This window comes from Portunus trituberculatus, chromosome 17, assembly GCF_017591435.1.
Source record: "Portunus trituberculatus isolate SZX2019 chromosome 17, ASM1759143v1, whole genome shotgun sequence".
NCBI lineage: Eukaryota > Metazoa > Arthropoda > Malacostraca > Decapoda > Portunidae > Portunus > Portunus trituberculatus.
Genome location: NC_059271.1, coordinates 3585910 through 3611836, shown reverse-complemented (window position 1 = coordinate 3611836; position 25927 = coordinate 3585910). Strand labels below are relative to the sequence as shown.

Genomic DNA, 25927 nt, shown 5'->3' with positions numbered 1-25927 from the left:
TGATGGAAGAAGGACTCGGTAAAGCCAAGAAAGAAAAAGAGAAGCTGAAAGATCTAGTTAACAAAGAAGAAAGAGTACAAGACGTGATTAAAAAGAAGTACATGCATGGAGAATCCAAGATAAGAAAGACAAGGAATCATTTCAGGAAGTATTTCAAGAACAGTTAAAAGAAAGAGATGAAAATATGACAAACAAAATGATAGGAGTCCTGAAAAAAAAAAAAAAAAATTTAGTAAGAGAAATTGCTGAAAAAAAAGTGTAATTATTTTTGGACTGAAAGAAAAAAATGTTAAATATAGACCAAGAAGGGAAAAGGACGAAATGAAATCAGTAAAAGACCTACTAAAACATCTAAATGACGAGGATAGACAGAACTTAGAAGAGGAAGTAGAAGAAATCCATAGAATGGGACCATATCAAGAAGGAACAGTGAGACCAATTAGGATATTACTAAAATCACAAGCAGCAACAGAAGAAGTACTATATAGAAAAACAACTCAGAGAAACAGAAGGTTGCAAAGATATATATATATATAAAAAAAAAAAAAAAAAAAAAAATAATATATATATATAAAATAAAATATATATATATATATATATATATATATATATATATATATATATATATATATATATATATATATATATATATATAAAGAAAAAGAAACGAGGAGGAAAGGAAGAGACACAATGAACTGGTGGCAGAAGCAAGAGAAAAAATAATGAAAGGTCAGAGGAGGAGAAGAAGGCATTTTTTTGGAAAATTCTAGGAGACAGGATAAGGAAATGGTATGTAAAAGAGAAGGGAAAAAAAAAAATGGAGCAAGTTTAACTAAAAATGATAAGAACAAGAGATTAAAAATGATGTATACAAACATGGGTGGGATTTTATCTAGTAAATTAGAATTAAGAGATTACATAATGACAGAAGAACCAGATATTGTATGCCTGGTGGAAACAAAGTTAAATGAGGCAATAAAAATAGACATAGATAAAAGGTATAATATATGGAGGAGAGACAGAGAGGGTAAAGGAGGAGGAGGAGTCATGATGATGTTAAGGAAGGAGATAGTGGTAAATCAAGTGGAGTTTGGGAAGGAAAATCAGAAATACTGTATGTTAAGATGCATATTAATAAAAGGAGTTAACAATCATTGGAACATATGTGCCACCAAAACAAACTCATGGACTAACCAAGAATATAGAGACATGATAGATGACACAATAAGGAGTCTTACAAGAATCATTAAGGAAAGGAGAAAAGTGATATTGTAGGAGATTTCAACTGTAAGGAGGTAGACTGGGAAAATTATGAAAGTGGTATGGGGAAGATGCCTGGGAGATAGATTCCTGAACCTAATGATAGATAATTTGATGGTCCAAAGAGTAAAGGAAAACACAAGATTCAGAGGAAACGATGAGCCGGCAAGATTAGACCTAGTTTTTACAAGGGATATACCAATTAACGATGATATAAGATACAAGTGCCCATTGGGAAAGAGTGACCATGTAATATTAGAAATGGATATAGAAGAAGGAAAGGAAGATAGAGATGAATCATACAAAGGAGACCGATTAAATTACAGAAAGGCTGATATTGAGAATCTCAAGAACTATTTTAAAACGTAAACTGGGAGGAGATGGAAAACTCATTAACGGTTCAAGAGAAATATAACTTATTTTTGGAAATATACAAAACTGGGGTCAGGAATATGTCCCGAAATATAGACCTAAAGAAGAAGGAAAGAAAGATTGGTTTAATGCAAGATGTGCTAGGGCAAAGGAGAAACGAGATGGAGCATGGAAAAGGTGGAGAAGAAACAGAAATCCAGAAAATAAGGAAAACTTCAAAACAGCAAGAAATGAATATGCTAAGGTGAGAAAGGAAGAAGAAAGAACTATGAAAAGGACATTGTCGAAAAATGTAAGGAACAACCAAAATTGTTCTACAGATTCATAAATGGAAAAATAAGACAAAAGAAACAATAGAAAGGTTAAAAGGAGAAACGGAATGGTGGAAGACCCAAAAGTATGGCAGAACTGTTAAATAGTAAATTTCATGAGGTCTTTACTAAGGAATCCAAATTTGAAAGACCACAGGGTAATAGAGAGACTGTCTATATGAAAGAGATTAAAGTAACCAAGCTTGAAATAAAAAAGTTGATGACGGAATTGGATGAGGAAAAGGCAATGGGACCGGATGAAGTCTCAGGCAGAATACTGAAAGAATGTAGGAAGAACTAGCAAGTCCAATATACAACATCATAAAATGCTCAATAGAAAATGGAACAGTGCCAGTGGAGTGGAAAAGAGCTGAGGTGGTTCCCATATATAAGAGCGGAAGGAAGAACCTTTAAATTACAGACCGGTATCACTAACTAGTGTAATATGCAAGATGTGTGAAAAAGTAATAAAGAAGCAATGGATCGAGTTTCTTGAAGACAACAAAATATTATCAAATAGCCAATTTGGTTTTAGAAAAGGTCGGTCATGTGTAACAAATTTATTGAGTTTCTACTCTAGAATAGTTGATAAAGTACAAGAGAGAGAGGGATGGGTTGACTGTATTTATTTAGATCTAAAAAAGGCTTTTGATAAAGTGCCACATGAAAGATTACTATGGAAGTTAGAGGAGAAAGGTGGCTTAAAAGGAAGCACATTGAGATGGATGAAAAAGGGGAGAGAAATAAGGACGATAGTTAAAGATATGAAGTCCAAGTGGAGAACAGTAGACAGCGGAGTGCCACAGGGGTCAGTATTGGCACCAATACTTTTTCTCGTATATAAAATGACATGCCAGAGGAGTGAACAGCTACATAAATCTGTTTGCGGACGATGCGAAACTGTGCAGAGTCATTAAACAAAAAGAGGATTGTGAAATACTACAGGAAGACTTAAACAAGATCTGGAAATGGAGCAAAAAATGGGAGATGGAATTCAATGTGGACAAAAGCCATGTCATGGAAATGGGAAAAAGTGAAAGACGACCAGTGGGAATCTATAAGATGGGAGATGGAGTAGAACTAGAAAAAGTAAAAAGGAAAAGGACTTGGGAGTGACAATGGAAGAAAATAATCAACCGGTAAGCCATATTGATAGAATTTTCAGAGAGCGTATAATTTGCTAAGGAATATCGGATTAGCATTTCACTTTATGGACAAAGAAATGATGAAGAAATTGATAAGTACTAAAATAAGACCTAGATTGGAATATGCAGGAGTTGTGTGGACTCCCATAAAAGAAACACATAAGAAAATTGGAGAGACTACAAAAATGGCTACAAGAATGGTTCCAGAATTTAAAGGGATGACATATGAGGAGACTAAAAGCTATGGATCTAACAACCTTGGAACAGAGAAGAAAGAGAGGGGATCTGATACAAGTTTATAAATTGATTAATGGAATGGATCAAGTGGATAATGAGAAACTAATCCTGAGAGAAGAATATGACATTAGAAGCACAAGATCGCATAGTAAGAAACTGAGGAAGGGAAGATGTCTGAGAGATGTTAAAAAATTTAGTTTCCCGCAAAGATGTGTTGAGACTTGGAACAGTTTGAGTGAGGAAATGGTGTCAGCAAAGAGTGTACATAGTTTTAAAGGAAAATTGGATGTGTAGATATGGAGACGGGGTCACACGAGCATAAAGCCCAGGCCCTTTAAAACTACAACTAGGTAAATACAACTAGGTAAATACACACGCACACACACACACACACACAAAACATATGGTTCCTTACTATTAAATGGTACTGGATCTACAGATGGTTAAGAAGGCATAACAAAGAAAGCTAGGATACAGACCATCCCTGCGGCGATCATGCTGGCTGTCACTCTGGGCACGGGCCCGGGAAGTAGCTGAGGTGAGGGTGAGGGTGGCAGTCTGGTCAGTGAGCTCCTCACCCTCCTCCTGGTGTGCGTCAGCACTGGAATGTCTCCTTGCATGTCCCCGTTCCCGCCCTGGCGATGACTGGTTGTATCTGCTGCAGGAAGATCCACTTATATAACTCCAAACAAACCTGAACACTGGTCAACTCTCATCATTAGTACTATATCCCTGAAAGCCACCCACAATAATATACTCAACCCACCTGTTGTGATTGGCCTCATCAAGGGCCTGACTAGCTTCACTGAGGGAGGTTTCATCCATGCCCACTGGCAGGGTTGCTCTGCAGAGACCACAGGAGCAAGTATTAATGGCATCTCTGTGCTGCACCATTGACAAGTTAGTCATTACCTTCAACCATCTCATTTTTAACCAAAGGCAAAGAACATTATATCACAAATTTAACAAGTGAATACTTGTGAAGGATCTGGGAAAACCAGTATTTGCAAAGCTTTTAATACCCAGATTACTTGTATCACTCCCTGTATCTTTTACAAATTTGCATGAACTCATCTACTATCAACTGTTCACTAGTAAAAACAAATTCTATAAACAAGCATACAAAATCTAGGTACCTCTGGTCATGTAACCATTTCTGAAAATGTGTCACACTTGCGACAGAAACTTTCAAATATACGTACAATCAATTTTAAACATTTCTGATGCAACAAAATTATTCTTCAATAGTAATGACTTATGAAGAAGCAGATTATTCACAAACTATTCTATAAAACTACAACAAAGTAAGCCAGAGTCCATGCAAATCTGTTTATTTAGTACATGGCAAAATTTGATACTGAGAATCAGAGAAAACTGCCTGCCAGAAAGCACTACCTCCACCAAGTGCATGCAACAATAGTTCCATGGCTACAGGGTGCTCTTGACTCATCAAGCAGCAGCAGTAATACCAAATGCTATAGCTGAATAATTTGTAGGTGATGATTTGTTTATATGTAGACAAAGAAGGAAGTTCAAGCAAGTTTTGGAGTGAGGAATGTGAATCTTGAGATATAAAAGTTAGAAGCAACCATATGTATCTCAGTTTCCATGTGACACCAAAAACCCATTCAAGCAACTGGTTGGTTCCCTAATCTTACTTCCACTAATGTATATTGCAAGGTCTAAAATAACTATACGTATTAACATGAATGTAGCTACAATATTTTTTAAATCCTCAAATTGGTATATAAAACCATACTAAAGCTATAGAGATCTACTTTGTACTTATCAACTACAGATTGAACTTTGATTCACCAGAATCACAGTGGCCTAAAATGTGGTATTAAATCTAGTTCACCACTGAATTAGGTTAAAAGAAATAAGAATAAAAAATTGCAAAAATTGTTAGAAACAACATAAAAGCAGTGAAAAAGAAGGCAACCTAAAACTCATTGCATTCCAATTCTACATTTACCATTTGACATGGCAGTGTTGGGCATAATTCACTCATAAACTTTTGTGTAAACTGTACAATAGGTTTTGGAAAGATGGTGGTTTGTTTTCACAAATCAATTACTTTTATATTAACAGATTACTTTCCTTCAATATTAAGGAAACATAATAGGAGAGGACCCGTACTCTGAAGTTATTAATGAAATATAATAGGAGAGGACCCACACTCTCACATTTCTAGTGTTCACCAGCTGGTTAAATACAGGAGATGGACAGCATTGTCTTACAGTGCAGAGTTGTCGTCTCTAAACACTATATTACGATGTACCATTTACCGTGCTTTTATTCTTTACACTATTTTTCTGTTGTATTGTACTATGTTATTTCTTCCTAGTAACTTGAAATTATAAGACTAACATTGCTATATAGGGCAATGCCTAAGAAACTCAATACAACCTTCCAGACAACTATCCTCTCTTCTACACTGAATATCCTCTGTCTGTCCTTTACTCATAATCTAAACTGGAAATATCATATCTCATCTCTTGCTAAAACAGCTTCTATAAAGTTAGTCAGTCTGAGGTATTTCTGCCAGTTTTTCTCACCCCCAAATGCTAACTTTGTACAAGGGCATTATCTGCCCACGTATGAAGTACCCTTTGCATGTAGGAGAGGGATTCCATTCTCCCAGTTTTATTAGATAAGGTGAAATCAAATGCTTTTTATCTTATCAACTTCCCTCCTCTGACTGACTGTCTTCAGCCTCTTTCCCACCACCAGACTATTGCATCTCTTGCTATCTTCAACCACTATTTTCATGCTAACTGCTCTTCTGATCTTGCCAACTGCATGCCTCCCTCCTCCTGTGGCCTTGCTGCTCAAGGCCTTCTTCTTCCTCTCATCTTTATTCTGTCAAACTCTCTAATACAAGAGTTAACCAGTACACTCAATCATTCATACCTTTCTCTGCTAAGCTCTGGAACTTCCTGCCTGCCTCTATATTTCCAACTTCCTGACTTGACTGAATTTAAATGGGAGGTTTCAAGACATTTATCCCTTTCTTTTGGCTAACTCTTTTGGACCTGCAAGGGGAATGGCAACTAAGTGGGCCTTTATATATATATATATATATATATATATATATATATATATATATATATATATATATATATATATATATATACACACACACACACAGATATGAGCTACCTGAGATACAAGTTTTTTTTATATATGGGCTTTTTTTTTTTTTTTTTTTTAATACAAGTCATGCTTGGGGATATTACCACTATTTGGCGGCTTGGCACATCAGTCCAGCCTCCGCTGGGCTAGTATCTAGTTGTTTCTTACAGATCTTGTGCAGTCATTGTTCTTTCATCATTTTCACACTATTTACTGACTTTTTTTTTTTCCCCCAAAAGAAAGTGCTATTCTAATTTATGATCAATGAATACAGTAAGTCCTCGTTATACAGTACATACGCGTTCCTGAAAACCTTACTGCAAATTGAAATTACCGTATACTGAACCCATTATAACATGTAATGATAGGGGATGTGTTCCAGCATGTCGAAAGTCACCCCTACAGACATGAAAATACATGAAAATAGTCATATAAAAAAAATGTAAAGTATTGCGCAAAAGAAATAAACAGAAAAGGTTTTTATTTATCTTTCCCTCGCCACATATTTTATCAGATGATGTCCCTCCCAAGGCTAAGGGACAGTAGGGATTTCAGCCCTTACTCATAATATCCACAAAAAACATGCCGTATGGGTTTCACTTGTGTTCAGTGGGAAATGCAGGAAGAGCCTAATTGCTGTGGTGGCCGCGCGGCGTACAGGCGCTACGGTACGGTGTAAACAAAACACGAACTGATACCATATGTGAGTTTTTCTTACCATAAAAAGAATCGAGGGTAGTAATTACCAAACACCATATATGTTAATTTACCGGATAACGAAGTACCGTATGAGGAGGACTTACTGTATGTGTGAATGGTGCCTGCATCCATTATCCCCTCCCTCCTCCTTTGCCATTCACCACCATTAGCCAAAATCATCTGTCACTAAGGTAGGAACACTAAATAAACTTTCGCTGTTATTTTTCTATATCTTTATGCATTGATACAGTATACATATGTACATAACTAAAAAGGTGAACCAAATTTTTACCATCTCTTCCTACCTCCTCCACCGACACTTATCACCGAGCAGGGGAACAATGTAAATAAACTTCTGAGGCACCGGCGGCAAAGCCTCTATCCCCCATTCTCTCTCTCTCTCTCTCTCTCTCTCTCTCTCTCTCTCTCTCTTGCCTACATAAAACTTAATTTATTCTATAAATAATGTTTACACGGTCATCAATGAGCTCTTCTGTGCTTAATAGAGCAGCCAGTCTTCTGTGGGTGGCTACACTTGTATATTCCAGCTGCTCGACAGATGCGAGTGAGGGTTGGGAATGTGGCAGGTTAACATCCTGTGGAATGCACCCCTCTGATACAAATGTACTTTATATGAGTAATTTATCTATTTATATTCTATTCAGTTGTTTTATTATGTTTCTATACAATAATTATTATTTATGAATACCTTTTTCTTATCTAAAAAAAACATGAAAAAAAATAGGTGCTCTTTTCAGGGAGGCTGGAATGGATTAATGGATTTTCAATGCATTTCAATGGGGAAGATTATTTTGAGCTACGAGTATTTTGAGATATGAGCTACACCAAAAACTAAATTAAGCTCGTATTTCGAGGTAACACTGTATACCGTATTTGACAGCATATAGGATGCACCTTTCTCACAAAATTTTAGCTAAAATATCATCCTGCATCTAATATGTGAAGCTGAGATTTCCCATAGGCTTATCTTCTTCCTGCCACACACTAACCAACCTCAAGATCAGTATATCCACCTTCCCTAACTCTATACATCATTTATATATATATATATATATATATATATATATATATATATATATATATATATATATATATATATATATATATATTCTGTGACGGAGCTTGTATCTCAAAGCACTCGTATCTCAAAACTATTTTTCCCAATGAAACACATTGAAATGCCATTAATCCATTCTAGCCTCTCAAAACAAGCTCCTCTATTTTTTTTTTTCTATGCGTTTTCAAGTAAGAAAAAGGTATTTATAAATAATAATTATTGCACAGAAGCATAATAAAACATAACAAAAGAAAATACATATAGATAAAGTACTCTTATAAAGTATATTTATCTCTGAGGATGCATTCCACAGTACATTATCCTACTGTATTCCCAACCCTCACTTGGGACTGTCAATCAGCAAATGTACAAATATTTCCACCCACAGAAGACTTGGTGCTCTAATAATCACAAAGAGCTCATTGACAATTCTGTAAACCTTATTCACTGAATAATGTTTACAGAATGTATACAAGGCATTCTTCTTCCTCTCACACCCTATTCTGTCCAACTCTCTACTGCAAGAGTTAACCAGTACTCTCTATCATTCATACCTTCCACTGGTAAACTCTGAAACTCCCTTCCTGCCTCTGTATTTCCATCTTCCTTTTGACTTGACTTCTTTTAAGAGAGAGGTGTTGAGACATTTGTCCCTGAATTTTGGCTAACTCTGATGTCTTTTAGGGAACTGGCAACATAGTAGGCCTTTTTTTCCATATTTTGTTGCCCTTGGCCAGCAGTCCTTCCTACATAAAAAAAAACTTTTGAGAGAGAGAGAGAGAGAGAGAGAGAGAGAGAGAGAGAGAGAGAGAGAGAGAGAGAGAGAGAGAGAGAGAGAGAGAGAGAGAGAGAGAGAGAGAGAGAGAGAGAGAGAGAGAGAGAGCTGGTGTAGAGGTCTGTTTACATTTTTCCCCCTCTCCATGATGAACATAGGTGGAGGAAGTAGGCGGAGGTAAGAGAAATTTGTTCTGTCTTTTTAGTTATGTACACATGCATACTTTATCAATGCAAGAAAATATATCAAATAACAAAAGTTTATTTAGTGTCCATACCTTGGAGACACGTTTTCATCTAATGGTGGTAAACAGTGGAGGAGGAGGACGGAGGGATGGAGAAAAGGATGCAGCACCAATCACACATAAACATTAAACATATATTAAAGCTGCACTTTTAGACAATAAAAAAAGGTCAGTAAATGGTGTGAAAATGATAAAAGAGCAATCACAGTGCATGAGATCCCTGGGAAACATGTACATACTAGCTCAGCTCAGGCTAGACCGATGCACGAGCGAGCTGCCAACTTAAGCGGCAACATCCCCAAGCATGACTCATATCTCAAGGATTTTGTTCATATTTCAAGTAAAAAAAATTGACCAAATCATTGCTCATATCTCAAGGCCCTCAACATTCACAAGTTCCATTTCACAAGGTTCACACATTCATGTCTTTCCAGCAGCACAATCATATTTACCAAAATTCAGTTAAGTTAGCAGGTGCCACTCAGCAACGAGACTGGTTGTCAATCCACAGCCTTAATTGTCTCTCCATTTCCTCCATTATTGGGTCCCTCTTCCTTGTTAGCATCTTTGCTATTAATGTAGAAGCTGTCTCACCTGCTTTGCTCACACCTATTGATTGTTTGATGACAGTGGAGACAGTGGAGTGGGGCAACTCTAGGGTTCTGGTGATGAAGCTGGCTCCCTAGCTCCCTTATGGTACTTAATAATTACAAGTTTTTCTTTTAAGATACATTTTTCCTTGGTCTTTTGGCCTTCAATTCACCAGCAGTAGGTGTTGCAGGCTGCTTGAAAGAAGTCATTCTTGTATCATTCATAAGACCCAAATTTTAATCAGAATTTTTAGTAAGGTGGTGAGAGTGGGATCGGGCAGACGTCCACGCGTAGGTTCAAATCCCACCACGTACAGCCTTAAACACTTTGCCATTTGTTGAGTGGTTTAAAGTTACCTGCATGTCACCATGATACCCAGGGTTCTAGGTCGTTACACCCAAGATGAGCTTCGGGCCCTAATATGGGTACCACTATGAATAAAATTGCCTGCGCCACTAATGGGCGGAACCTGAATAGCACTTCCCACAAACTCTTCAAGTGTGCCTACAGGCGCTACATGCCTTAACATAAAATAAAAAGTTGAACCATAAGACTGATCTTGATCTTAATCTTGATGCTAAGGTGGTTTGAAATCACTTTCCAGTTTTCAGACAAAAGTTACTAAAAAGCAACAGTGCATCTGCAGCCAAAGTAAGAAAAATTCAACATTAGATGAATGAATCAATAATAGTGAGTGAAGGAAGAAACAATGATTCTATTTAGTGCCCCCATTGCAAAGGCTATGCTGGAACCTTGAACTGGCTGGCAGCTTCTGTAGAACACAAACAATAAACATGCAGAAAAAAAGAGCAGTATCCCGTTCACTAATTATACCCTCTTATAGCGATAATGAGTTTTGACGTGTGGCGGCTCCAGCATGGGTGGCAATGCGATCACAGTGCTTTTGGTTTGTTTACATTCCGGTGATTGGTTAAAAATTAGATAAATGTGCCCACACAATGGAAAACGAGTGAGTGGACATAATTCACAATGATCAGAAAACTGAAATATTGAATAATGATGATGAATTGAGAAGGAAACGATCTCAGTTGCCAATCACAATGTATTTCACAAGTACGCCTGCTGCTACCCATATTGTCTCATCTAAACCTCAACCCAGGCACTAGACTCCTCATGCCATGCTGTTACACCCCACATCATCTCATCCAGATATTCATCATCAGTAACTGCATGGTTAACTATCATCACCACCATCACAAATCATATGTTTTTATTATATTATTAAACCATAACATGAGTGATATTTCATACTGATTTGGAGGTTTTATGAGTTATTAGGTTTATTTGATGAAGGAGACATTATTGCTAGGTAAAGGAAACATTAATATTAGGTAAAGGAAACCCTATTGTTATGTTAGGTAAACATTATTGTTATGTATGTGTGCATGTAATCTGCACACCAAACATTAGCAAATTTTTTAACTTTCGTGAGGTTCTCGATCTCCTAACCCTTGTGAATAAGTGGCATAAGTGAGTGGCCCTAGTTGTGACTTAAGAGATGGAATTAATAAGAAAATTGTAGAAAGAAGCTAGTGTTATGAGTGTTTGTGAGGAGTATGGTATGGCCAAGGAAATTGTGTCAGACATTAGTAAATAAAAAGATAAGCCGGTAGAATATTCTGCCAAATACTGAGGATACATCGTCAAGTAAAAGCAGTAAAGGTTCAACAAAGAAAATGTAAGGACTAGAAAAGATGCTGCATTAGATACAGCCATTGTGAAGTGGTATATGCAGCAGCAATTGGTGGTGACATGTCAGTGGCATTGAAATCCTTGCAACATATAGGAAGCTGGCACAGAAATTCATATAGAGAATTTCAAGGGGAGTGATGGGTGGCTGTGGCAATTCTGCGATTGACACAGACTTTTTAATGGTACTTTGCAGGGTGAAGCTAGTGGTGTGGACACAGCCAGCATCACAAGACATGGCTACATATTGCGGTAGTAGCCTATAATCACTATACTTCACTTATGATTTTTTTTTTTATGCCCTCCTCTATTACTGTTAGATTAGCTTTAATGTAATGTTAGGTCAACTTAGATTAAGTTTGTTTTAGTTTAGTTGGTCAGGGAAACCAAAATACTAAATTTTGCATTCTTCAAAATAGTCTAGGGAAATAAACAACCATATTTGGCCAATTTGTGTTATCTCGACCAGTGCCTGCACCACTTAGTAAGGAAAAAACAAGGGTCAAAAGTGTGTATTTACCTAGTTATATTTAACTAGTTGTAGTTTTACAGGGCCTGGGCTTTATGCTCGTGTGGCCCTGTCTCCATATCTACACTTATCCAATTTTTCCTTAAAGCTACACTCTTTGCAAACACCACTTCCTCACTCAAAATGTTCCAAGTCTCATCATATCTTTGCGGGAAACTATATATTTTAACATCTCTCAGACATCTTCCCTTCCTCAGTTTATTACTATGTGATCTTGTGCTTCAAATGTCATATTCTTCTCTCAGGATCAGTTTTTCTTTATCCACTTGATCCATTATGTTAATCAATTTATAAACTTGCATCATATCCCCTCTCTCTCCCTTCTCTGTTCCAGGGTTGGTAAATCCATAGCCTTTAGTCTCTCCTCATGTCATCCCTTCAAATTCTGGAACCATTCTTGTAGCCATTTTTTGTAGTTTCTACAATTTCCTTATGTGTTTCTTTTTATGGGGGGTCCACACACACAACTCCTGCATATTCCAATCTGGGTCTTATTATAGTATTTATCAATTTCTTCATCATTTCTTTGTCCATGTAGTGAAATGCTACTCCAATATTCCTTAGCAAATTATGTCTCTCAGAAAATTCTATCAATATGGCTTACCAGTTGATTGTTTTCTTCCATTGTCACTCCTAAGTCCTTTTCCTTTTTTACTTTCTCCAGTTGTACTCCATCTCCCATCTTATAGATTCCCACTGGTCGTCTTTCACTCTTTCCCATTTCCATGACATGGCTTTTGTCCACATTGAATTCCATTTCCCACTTCTTACTCCATTCCCAGATCTTATTTAGGGCTTCCTGCAGTATTTTACAATCCTCTTTTTGCTTTATAACTCTGCACAGTTTCGTATTGTCCGCAAACACATTTATGTAGCTGTTCACTCCTTCTGGCATATCGTCTATATATATGAGGAAAAGTATTGGTGCTAATACTGACCCCCGTGTATTTACCTAGTTGTATTTACCTAGTTGTAGTTTTACAGGGCCTGGGCTTTATGCTCGTGTGGCCCCGTCTCCATATCTACACTTATCCAATCTTACTTTAAAAGTATGCACACTCGTTGCAGACAATACTTCTTCATTTAAGCTGTTCCACGTCTCAATACATCTTTGCGGGAAACTATATTTTCTAACATCTCTCAGACATCTTCCTTTTCTCAGCTTTTTACTATGCGATCTTGTGCTTCGGATGTCATATTCTTTTCTCAGGATCAGTTTCTCATTATCCACTTGGTCCATACCGTTGATCAATTTAAAAACTTGTATCAGGTCTCCTCTCTCCCTTTTGTTCCAGGGTTGGTAGATCCATAGCCTTTAGTTTCTCCTCATATGTCATTCCTTCAAATTCTGGAACCATTCTTGTAGCCCTTTTTTGTAGTCGCTCCAATTTCCTTATGTGTTTCTTTTTATGAGGGGTCCACACTACTCCTGCATATTCCAATCTGGGTCTTATTATAGTACTTATCAATTTCTTCATCATTTCTTTGTCCATGTAGTGAAATGCTACTCCAATATTCCTTAGCATATTATATGTTTCTCTAAAAATTCTATCAATATGGCTTACTAGTTGATTGTTATCTTCCATCGTCACACCTAAGTCCTTTTCCTTTTTTACTTTCTCCAGTTCTACTCCATCTCCCATCTTATAGATTCCCACTGGTCGTTCACTTTTTCCCATTTCCATGACATGGCTTTTGTTCACATTGAATTCCATTTCTCACTTTTTGCTCCATTCCCATATCTTAGTTAGGTCTTCTTGCAGTATTTCACAATCCTCTTTTTGCTTTATAACTCTGCACAGTTTCGTATCATCTGCAAACAGATTTATGTAGCTGTTCACTCCTTCTGGCATGTCGTTAATATAAATGAGGAAAAGTATTGGTGCCAATACTGACCTTTGTGGCACTCCGCTTTCTACTGCTCTCCACTTGGACTTCATATCTTTAACTACCATCCTTATTTCTCTCACCCTCAAATAACTTTCTATCCATCTCAATGTGCTGCCTTTTAAGCCACCCTTCTCCTCTAACTTCCATAGTAATCTTGCATGTGGCACTTTGTCAAACGCCTTTTTTAAATCCAAATAAATACAGTCAACCCATCCCTCTCTCTCTTGTACTCTATCAACTATTCTAGAATAGAAATTCAATAAATTAGTTACACAAGACCGTCTTTTCCTAAAACCAAATTGGCTATTTGATATTAATTTGTTGTCTTCAAGGAACTCAATCCATTGTTTCTTTATTATTCTTTCACACATCTTGCATATTACACTAGTTAGTGATACCGGTCTGTAATTTAAAGGTTCCTGTGTGTGTGTGTGTGTGTGTGTGTGTGTGTGTGTGTGTGTGTGTGTGTGTATATATATATATATATATATATATATATATATATATATATATATATATATATATATATATATATATATATATAAAGGTTCCTCACACTACTTAATAGATCATTATTAGATCATTTCTATTATCCAATCGTTATCCATTTTATCCATTCGCTTGTTTTCTTTTGTCAGGGCTCGTATATCTGATCATTAACCAATCACCAGAATGTAAACAAATGCACCAGGATCGCAATGATATCCATGCCACATCAGCCAACCATCAAAACTCATTCTCACTAGTCTTTCAATTGTATTCACTCAGCCAGTGTTTGTGTTTTCCTAAAATTCACATTCATTATTGGGTATTACGAGTGATACAAGTGTGATGTCTTCCAAGAGAGCTGCAACACCTAATGCTGGTGAACTGAAGGTCAAAAGACCAAAGAAAAGCTTATCCTTAGAGAAAAACTTGTAATTGTTAAGCACCATGAGGGAGCTAGGGAGCCAGCTTCATCACCAGAACCCTGGAGTTGCCCCACTCCACTGTCTCCACCATCATAAAACAATCAGTAGGTGTGAGGAAAGCAGGTGAGACAGCTTCTACATTAATGGCAAAGATGTTAACGAGGAAGAGGGAGCCAATAATGGATGAAATGGAGAGACTCTTAAGGCTGTGGATTGAGACCAGACTCGCCTCCGCATACCTCTTTCTACCTTCCTTGTGACAACGAAAGTTGTCTCGATTTATGTCGATTTGCTGAAGAAGGGCCTGTTTTTTTCTGAATTTTATTAAGACTTCAGCTACTGTAAGTACGAGTGGCACCTGCTAACTTATCTCAAGCTCATTTTTCTCTTCTTGCCAGTGGATGTAGGCCTATAGGGGGAAACCACTGTATAAAAAATAGTGACCTCTTTAGGTGGTGCAGAAAAGTATTCTCTATCTCTCAATACAGGCTAGGCCTAGATTACTCCCCATTAAATTTAATCATACGAACACAAGGACATAGGAAAAGAGGGAAGCTGCAAAAGGCTGCCAGGCCTACATGTGGCAGTCCCGTTCCATTCATCAACCACTCTGCTTAAAAACCAGTTTCTTCCCATTTCTCTCCTAAACATGAATTTCTCAAGCTTAAACCCATTCTTTCTGTTTCTATCCCCGCTACTGATCTTAAGAATTTCGCTCATGTTCCCTTTGTTATAACCGCTATACAATTGAAATACTTCTATCAAGTTCCCTCTTAACACATGTCTCTCTAAAGAATGTAAATTTAGTTCTGCAATCTCACTTCGTAAGGAATATCTCTCATCCCCTGTATCTTTTTAAACATCTTCCTTTGCACTGACTCTTAATAGACCTATATTCTTCTTATAATATTTAGACCAGAATTGTACCACATAATCAAGATGTGGTCTGACCAGAGCCAAATATAATTCTAATATTACTTTGGAACAAGCTTTTAACACTCCTATAAATTAATCCTAATACCATATTTGCCTTATTTTTACCCTCTATGCATTACTTTCTTTGACCAAGATAGGAGCTAACTATAACTCTCAAGTCTTTTTCATATCCTGAACCTACTAATGCCTCACAATTCCTGTTGAACCTTAAGTTTGCTATCCAATCCTTCATTATTAGATCTAGTTTTCAGGAACATAACCCAATCGTAAAACGAGGGAAACCTATATATAGTCACTTGGTGTACCAACCTCTTTCATTTCTAGACTTTAATAAACCACAAAACCTGAACACATATTTTACCTCCCCTCTGTACAGATCAATGCTTCACAAGAAAAGTGAAGAACAATCTTCGTTAAGTTTTCTTTATGAGGAAAAAGATAATTTGTTGCCACATCGAAATAGCCAGAGCATGTTGTAGTGCTTTCATTATTATGTCACTAAGCTGTGCCTTGCCATAGCTTCGACATGACTAAAAGTAACTCATCAGGATGGCCACAGTCCATTAACTAAAATCGTTAGGTCTTTGTGATGCAGAAAACGTTTATGCAGAAGAACGGTTTGGTTCCCAATAGACCATCTCACTATCAGACTTTGATTCCCAAGTTAAGAAAATAAATTCATTTAGGGGGCTTCATATATTCATGGTTTCTTGTAGTCTATTTCCTTGCCTAGAAGAAAAAATATATATCATACTGACTGAGTTATCAATTGAGGAACAGAGTAATTTTCGTCCTAAGAATAGATGGTATACAAAAATTGCATATATATATATATATATATATATATATATATATATATATATATATATATATATATATATATATATATATATATATATATATATATATATATATATATATATATATATATATATATATATATATATATATATATATATATATATATATATATATATATATATATATATATATATATATATATATATATATATATATATATATATATATATATATATATATATATATAACCTTAATTATACTATTAAAGCAATGTCATAGATACATATTCAAAAGTACTTTAGCTATTTTGATATCTTGTTATGTTATAGTAAAACAACTAAAAAAATATATGATACACATTAGACCAACTTTTCTGTGAAAAATTACAAAATCTGGTGAATCTGGCAACTGAAACTTGAGGTTGGGTCCTCTCCTAATAATGTTTATCTCTTCTAAGAAAGCCACTCCAAAGTTATTTGAAAAGCACTTCAGTGACAATTCAACTGTCAAAAATGTGCCTACCACTGCAAAATGAAGTGATGGCTAGCAAAACCAACATGAATTTATCAATCCACAAACTCTGAACACATCAACTCCATTCACTCAAAATTTATCCTATACATAAAGACTGATGAATGAGACAAACTTTCAATATTTTTGATGAGAGAAAAAACAAATTCAAATAGGGAAAAAAGATACTAAAGGTGATTGGAAGTCCTTTGCAATACCACAAGCAAACTCACTAAATTCTTGTTTTCACCCACAACCCAAGAGGTGACAGAAAGTATATCTTGTGCCCACTGTGGTATGTACAGTGAGCTACAGCACAGCCTTATGTTTGGAGTTCCAACACCTCACTCTCTCCTGTGTGCTACTGATAGATAGTACATCTCAATATAAGCCAAGAAAGGCAATGGTGGTATGCACTTGATTAGTAAACAAAATCAAGAGAACAAAGTTAAGCATACCTTCAAGGAAAAATAAGAAAGTAAACACTCTTGAGCACTTAGGTGACATGTTATAGACAGCTAAACCACAAATAGAAACTAAAATAGAATCCTGTAATATGTATGACATCCAAACCAATTTGCTGGGAGGAAAAGTAATGAATGCTTGGTCTCTACTAATATCTTTTTATACATATCCTATCCTTTATCTTATCCTTCCTCTCTATGAATGCCTGCAACTTCGTTTACATAACCTTTACTTATGAAATTTTTGCTCTTCATTCCCTCAATATGACTGCAGTTATCTCAATGTTTTCTATTTCTCCCATTCCAACTCTCCATAATTTACACCCCATTTGCATCTGTACTCATCTCTTATGCACGCTTCCACCACTCGCACCTTTCCACATTGTCACTCAAAGTGTCTCCCACAGACACTTGAATAATTAATTTCCACAGCACATACTCTATTTTGCTGTTGTGCCCTATTTCCTGTCCAGGTCTCTGCTTCATACTGCAAAGTCAGCAGGACAATACTATTTCTTAAACCTGTCTTTACATGCAGAGAGCAACATTCTTCTTTCAATAATATTGCAAGTGATTCTATTATGCACCTGTCATTTACAATCCTCTTTCTCTCCCTTATATCTCCATCCATCTTACCAAATTAACCAAGCATTGTCCCTAAAAAATTAAACTCATTCACTTCTTTCATTCTCTTTCCTTCCAAAGACATCTCATGCCTGCTTATAGCTGGCTTACTCACCCTAGATCAACATTTCTTAACTTTTATTTCCTTTATTCTGCCATCTATAAAAATATTTAACAGTTATGGAAACATTACACATCACTTTTGCTCATATTCCTTTGAAAGCAAACCTATAAAATTTTTCCTCCACTCTAACACATGCACTTATATCCCTATAAAAAGTCTCAATTTCTTCCATTTCCCCTCCTACACTTTTTATCTTCTTTACATCCAGTTACACTATCTAATGGAACAGAATGGAATGGACAAGTCTTAACTTTGTAGAATTGCAACATGCAACATTGGACAGGAGAACATGGAGAGAACTGGTGGAAAGATCATCAATGGTGCTCCAACAGCCCAATCCAGGCTAAGGGACAGGCAAGGCAAAGCAAACTCCTATTTCTTGACAGAAAGCTTGGTTTTGGCATTTGGAACCATTACCCAAGTGGATGCTCTTACTACACTCGCTTCATTACCAAGATTTGAACCCATGTGCTTGGGGACCCCTCAGTATGACATCCTATGACTACACTCACTCTAAAAAAAATCAATTTACCTGTGTGTATCTCTCCCCTCACTTTATCTAACTTACAAAATGGAGCACATTTTTCCTTTTAGCAGATATCTACATTCTTGGAGACTTCAATGTTCACCACCAGCTTTGGCCTTTTTCTCCCATCACCAATCATCTGGTTGAACTAACTCTAAATTTTACTATCCTCCATGACCTAGACCAACTGGTGCAACACCCTATTCACATTCCTAACAACTTTGGATACACTTAACATTCTTAATCTTTTTCTAACTTGTAATCCTCCAGCTTATGCTGTTATCTTATCTTCTTCATTGGTTTCCTCTGATCACAATCTCACATCTATAACTTATCCTATCTCTCCAATCTCTCCTCATGCTCCCACAATGTGTGGCATCTCTGGTATTTCACCTCCACCAGCTGGGGTAACATGAGGAAATATAAAGCTAATTTTCCTTGAGAAGATTACTGCTCCCATGTCAGAGACCTGTCTGTGTGCTAAATTCATAAGAGGTGATAGTATCTAGCATGGAAGCATAGATTCCTCATCCTTTCGCTCGACCTAAAACTTCCAGACCTTGGTTTAGCATAGCCTGTTCTCATGCTATACATGACAGAAAGGTGGCCTACAAAACATACTTCACATCTTATCTTTAGCTAAAACAGCTTCTGTGTCGTCTGTGCCTGCTTCTGTATTCCCATCTTCCTATGATTTGAATTCTTTCAAGAGGAAGGTTTCAAAACACTTATCCTATAATTTTCAACTATTGCTTTTGGCTCTGTTTAGAGACCAGCACCTCAGTGGGTCTTCTTTTGTATTACAGTTTTGTTGCCTTTGGTTGGTGCCTCCTCGACAAAAACTAATAAATGAATAAAATAATTAAAGCTGTAATACAAAAAAAAGGCCATAGCAAGTCATCATATATATATATATATATATATATATATATATATATATATATATATATATATATATATATATATATATATATATATATATATATATATATATATATATATATATATATATATATATATATATATATTTCATCTACCTATTCCTTAATATTACAAATCTGAATGGTCAAAATAACACTTATTATGAACACTGCAAACTAAACAACTAAGAAGCCTAACTAACACAAAAGACTTTGCATACTCTGAACTGCATGTCATCAAATTTAGTGGTAGCTTCTAGAAGAGATAAGGAAGTTATCTCAAGTTTGACTTAGGTATCAACATTAAATTAGTTTTTTTACTATTCTTGGTTGTACAATTACACATAAATATAATAAACAAGTATACAATATAATATCCTTATACTATAGTCATAAGTGAATTTCATGTATTAGTTGTACATGCAAAACTAAAGACGAATCTTGTGCACATTGAATGCAGTGTTAATGCACCATGCTACCTGAGTGTATTTTCATGCATTAGAACAAATGTAATTGAAACATTAGTACACCAAAACCCATTCAGTCTTCTACAACCCTCTATCATGCTGAACTACAATAATGTTAAATGCATTTTGTGATTACTACAAAAAGATGGACTACCTTATCAAACTGAAAAATCTAGCTGAAAGAGGCAGCAATATTTGCTATAATCTCAATTATTAATTGGCCAATTTACTGCAAGATTTGTGACTTTGATTAAAAATTATTCACAGCCTTTACTTCCTACAGCAATTAAAGACTGGTACAAATATAAATTAACATGGGAAAAGAAAAAGTAAGGTCCATGACCAACATAAATACAATACATTAAGACTATATTTGGGAGAATATCAAATAATATGTGGGGTTTAAACACAATGATCTACCCACATAAGTAACAGATGAAGTAATGAAACATTAATATTATCTTTCCTATTAAAAATACACATAAGAAACAAACAACTGTATGAATAGTTGTTTTGTGGTCAATGCAAAATATGTATTGCTGCTATTAAATTACTTTTTAATTACTAGACTTCAATTGTTTGAATGTTTTGTGTTCTATGTGGGAAACAACCATAATTAGAGCAACATGGCTCAAGATGGTAAATAAATCAAGTATTAAGAACACAAGAAACTAATAGCATTGTCCAGTCTTGTCACTACTAGAAAAATAATTATCTAACATTTTTCAAATTTTCTAATATGACATGTCATTGCTGTGAAGTACAATACAGCAAAGGCTTTGATGTCATCCAACAATTTTCATCAAGAAAAACAAACTTACTTTTAAGAATGGTATTTAATTACATATTTTTAATATTAAACTAATAACTATGTATAAACAACAGCTATTTGAAGGTGGACTAAGAGCATCAACATCACACCTAAATATAATTTAAAATTTTAATTTCAAAACCAAAATGTTTTCTTGAAATAGATGAAAACGAACTTGTCCATGAGACTAAAGGCTGAGAAATTTTACTGCCTACATGTTTTTTTCTTTTTCTTGGGAACCATGAGGTAAATTATGTTCCTCTTTCAGCCACTTTTTCTGTGGAAACCTCTACATGACAACTGCTGGTAGTATCAGGTTACTATTGCCAGCGTCTCATGAGATCACCATACCACTCCATATGATAATGTGAGAGCCTTCATTAAATTTCTTTTGTCATTTTCTGGTTATGCAAAGAAAAGTAACATGCTTTAGTAAAAAGATACATAAATCCAAATCTACTGAGTTTGGGAAGTATGTAAATTTCTTATAGCAAAAACTTTAAAGGTCAATGTTAGTCGTGGTGATCTGAGGACTGGCTAGCATACTAGCCAAAAGAGGAACTGGTCAACATACTGGGAGGAGTAGGTCATATCCACGTCCAAGTCAGAGAGACGATCGCTGTGCCCCCTGAAAATGGACGCCACTCCTTAGCTTCCTAACATAAATGGCTCATCATGCAAAATGTTGGTGCCAGCAACTGGCCAGCTGATATCTTTGTATTGGTATCACTGTCCATTCTGATGTCTTGCTAAGACTTGGCTTCAAAGACTACATAGTGTTGTTTTAGAGTTAAGAAAATTAATATTGAACCATCATTTTATGGATTCAGACTTATTGGAATGAAAACATTCTTACAAGGACATAATGCTCTACTTCATACACAGAAAATATATGCTCTGCCAACATATAAACAGAGTATGAATAAAATAATGGAAAAATCTTGCACCCATTTTAAATGGAATAGTGTCAATGAAGCACAAAATCAGGATTAAAATCAACTGCAAACAATATTTGGTTCTTCATGCTTCAATTAATAGGAGCATTTATGCTGACATCACTGCCAACATGCTAGTGTGCAGATAATATTAAACCACTGCAATTAATAACCATCTGCTGCTGTTAGGTGTAAAGCTGTTACAATGTTACGTCCTGCCACAGGTTACCAGCTCATTGGCACATTGACACACTTTCACACATTGCCTTCATCATGTTTACCTTGCAGCATTGTTTATTAATTCTATTATTTTATTTTTCTCTGCTGCAAACTGTTTCTTATCAAGCATTCAAGATCCATGCTTCTTGTCCTTTACTTTCTTTAATGTTATGTTAAAAAGCACCTTTCAATGCTAAAGCATAACAAACATCCACTCCCACTTACTATATTTCTCTCTCCAATATGCCTTAAGCCTTACAGATTTTCAAGACTTGCATCAGCCACCATAGCCAAACTATCACTACCATTGTAACCAAACATCCCTTCTTTTACATAGACAAAACTGACATTATGAGCCTATACAAATACAAGCCATCCTGACATCTCGAGTTATTAATAGATATTAAAATTACTCAAACTCACCAATCAACATAATGCCAATAAAAATAACAGTAAAAGGAATCTGGTTGTATTGTCACTCTTTTAAATCCAATCCTGAACTTGTAGTCATTAACTTAATTCAATCAATGTTCCATCTAATGCAATGGATCACATTCAATCCCTATTAATTATCACTAAGTAACAAATTAGGAATTCCAAACACACAGTAAATTACGTTAGTAAAGGTTATACGATTTTTCATTAACATGGCTTTATATATGCCAGCAAGTGTTAATAATAATTAAAAAAAAAAAGTGAAACATTAAAATAACACAAAACCAAAAACACAAGCTAATAACAGGAAAAAGTAGGATTTAATTATTAAAGAGCATTTCTTGTGAATATAACTAGGTTTCACTAATTATTCAACCTTTTAGAGTTTGTCCTTGGATGGTTAGATAAAATATGACAAGCTAATGCAAAAAATAACTAAGAGTCAAACAAAAAAACATGTTAAGAGTTAAAAGTTTAAAGTGTCTGTGTGTGTGTATTTACCAAGTAGTATTTACCTAGTTGTGTATTTACCTAGTTGTATTTACCTAGTTGTGTTTCTACAGGAAAAGAGCTATGCTCATGTTGTCCTGTCTCCATACCTATAGTCATCCAGTTTAGCCTTAAAGTCATGAATATTTGTTTGAACCACTGTTTCATTTAAATGTTCCATATTTCTATGCTTCTGTTTGGAAAACTATATTTCTTAATGTTTCTTCTACATGTGGTCTTTTTCAATTTCATGCTGTGTCCCATTTTATTTCTTGAGTCCCACACCAATAAATATTTTTTGTCACCTGTGTCCATCCCTTCCATGCCCTGTATATAGCAATTAGGTCTCCTCTTTCTATCCCTTGTTGCAATGTTGGAAGTTTCAATATCTTTAATCTGTCCTCATATATTAGGTCTCTCAAACTTGGAACCATTTTGGTTGCAACTTTTTCAATCCTTTCTATCCCCTTATATCTTTCTTATTATATGGTGACCATATAAGTCCAGCATATTCTAGTTTAGGTTGAATTATTTACTCTATTAGTTTTCTCATCATCTCTTCATCTATATTTTACTTTGTAACTCATGTTTCCCCAACTATATTGTTTATGTGTTTTTCCAGTGATAAATTGTCATTTATTGTAATACCCAGGTCTTTCTCCTCTTTCATTTTCTGAATTTCTAACCTTCCCATAGTGCAAGATCTCTTCTGTCTGCTTTTGCTTTTCCCTAGTTCCATCACTTAGTATTTTTTTTGCATTAAATTCCATTTCCCATTTCTTGCTCCACTCGTGTATCTTGTTCAAATCTTTTTGTAGCATTTCACAATCCATGTAATTTTTCACTCATTTCAGTAACTTTGCGTCATCTGCAAATAAGGTTATATAACTGTCCATCTCATCAACCATATCATTGATATACACTAAAAACATTATAGGGGCCAGAACCATTCCCTGTGGAACTCCATTTACAACTCTGCACATTTTGATTCTTCACCTTTTATCACTGTTCTCATTTCTCTGTCCTTTAAGAAGTCTGTCATCCAACCCTGTACTTTTCCTTGTAAACCACCTTTATTTTTTATTTTCCATGGCAATCTTTGACGTACTTTATCAAAAAGCTTTTTTTTATTTTAATTTTTTTTATTTATTTTTTTAAGATCCAGGTAGACACAGTCTGCCCATCCGTCCCTCTCCTGAATTATTCTATTGTTCTACTGTAGAATCTCAATAAGTTTGTGACACAAGATCTTCCTCTTCTGAAACCAAATTGTCTTCCAGTTATATTGTATGTGACTCTTCTAGCTGTTGCATCCATCTGTCTTTTTGGACTATTTTTTTTTCAGTTATTTTTGCAACCATGTTTGTTAGGGACACTGGTCTGTAATTCAGTGGCCCTTCTTTGTTACCTCACTTGAAAATTGGTAATGTTTGCCCTATTCCAAACTATAAGGATTTTTTCTTCTGTAAAAGAACATACTATGATGTTATTCCCTCAGTATCCAATTTGACACCCCATCAGGTCCTTCAGCCTTATTCACAACCAAGGTTTTCATAATCTTCCTGATTTCTCCAACTTGTACATGGATCTTTCTTGTTTCTTTGTTCCTGTGACCTGTTTGTGTCCCTTCACACTTGTTTTCTTTGGTGAACACTAACTGAAAGCACTATTCATTATTTCTGCCTGTGATCTTGCATCCTCTTATAATATGACATTATCAACTTTTAATGTTTTTTTTTTTTTTTTTTTTTTTTTTTATTGATTTTCCCATTAACATACTTATAAAAGTTTTGACTCATTTTTGCATTTGTCAACTATGTCTTTCTCATAGTTCCTTTGTTCCTTCTTAGTGTTTGGACATATTCATTTCTTACTACCTTAAATTCTTCCCAATTATTAAGTCCTCCTCTTTTTCTCCTATTCCATGCTGCTTCCTTTTTCACTTTTGCTAATTTACATCTTATGCTGTACCTGTCTTCCTTTCTCTCCCCCTCACTGAATCTGAATTTGGGGAACATATCTTTTAATCCCTTCATTTTTAATATTTGTAAATATATCCGTCTTCCCTTGTACTTTATTTGCTGTATATAGTTGATTCCACTCAGCTTCTGCAAAGTATTCCCTTAACTTTGCAAAGTCTGCCTTTCCATAATTATACCTTCCATTTTTGTGAAGTTCATTCTTATTTACTTATGAGCCACTGTCAGGCTGAATTCAATTTCAATTAATAGATGGTTGCTTTTCCATAGAGGGCACTGATACTTATTTCTCCAATGACTTCAATCTCTTTTTGTAAGACGTTTTCCTGGCCCTCTCTGGCCTTGATTCTCGGAAGGCTTACGGTCCGGATGGAGTCCCTCCTGTTGTTCTCAAAAACTGTGCTTCCGAACTCGCTCACTGCCTGGTCAAACTCTTTCATCTGTGTCTCTCTACTTCTATTTATCCTTCTTGCTGGAAGTTTGCCCACATTCAACCTGTCCCTAAAAAAAGGTGACCACTCCAATCCTTCTAACTACCGCCCTATAGCTTTGATTTCCTGCCTTTCTAAAGCCTTTGAGTCTATCCTTAATAGGAAGATAATGAGGCATCTATCAGCTCACAACCTTCTCTCTGATTGCCAGTATGGTTTCCGTAAAGGCAGATCTACTGGTGATCTTCTTACTTTCCTAACTGAATCTTGGTCATCCTCTTTAGGGACTTCGGTGAAACCTTTGCTGTCGGCCTTGACATATCGAAAGCCTTCGATAGAGTCTGGCACAAATCTTTAATTTCTAAACTA

At 35.6% G+C, this 25927-nt stretch overlaps 1 protein-coding gene across 1 annotated transcript in view; it reads right to left on the bottom strand.

The window, feature by feature from the left end:
* LOC123505172 (mitogen-activated protein kinase kinase kinase kinase 3-like) overlaps positions 1–25927 on the bottom strand; it is a 190945-nt gene that overhangs the window by 57671 nt on the left and 107347 nt on the right. Inside the window, exons 12-14 of the mRNA XM_045256333.1 lie at positions 21645–21698; positions 4092–4169; positions 3805–3983 (exon numbers count right to left, since the gene is read on the bottom strand). Of these exons, the coding sequence (XP_045112268.1) occupies positions 3805–3983; positions 4092–4169; positions 21645–21698 (311 nt within the window). The remainder of the gene's footprint in view (positions 1–3804; positions 3984–4091; positions 4170–21644; positions 21699–25927) is intronic.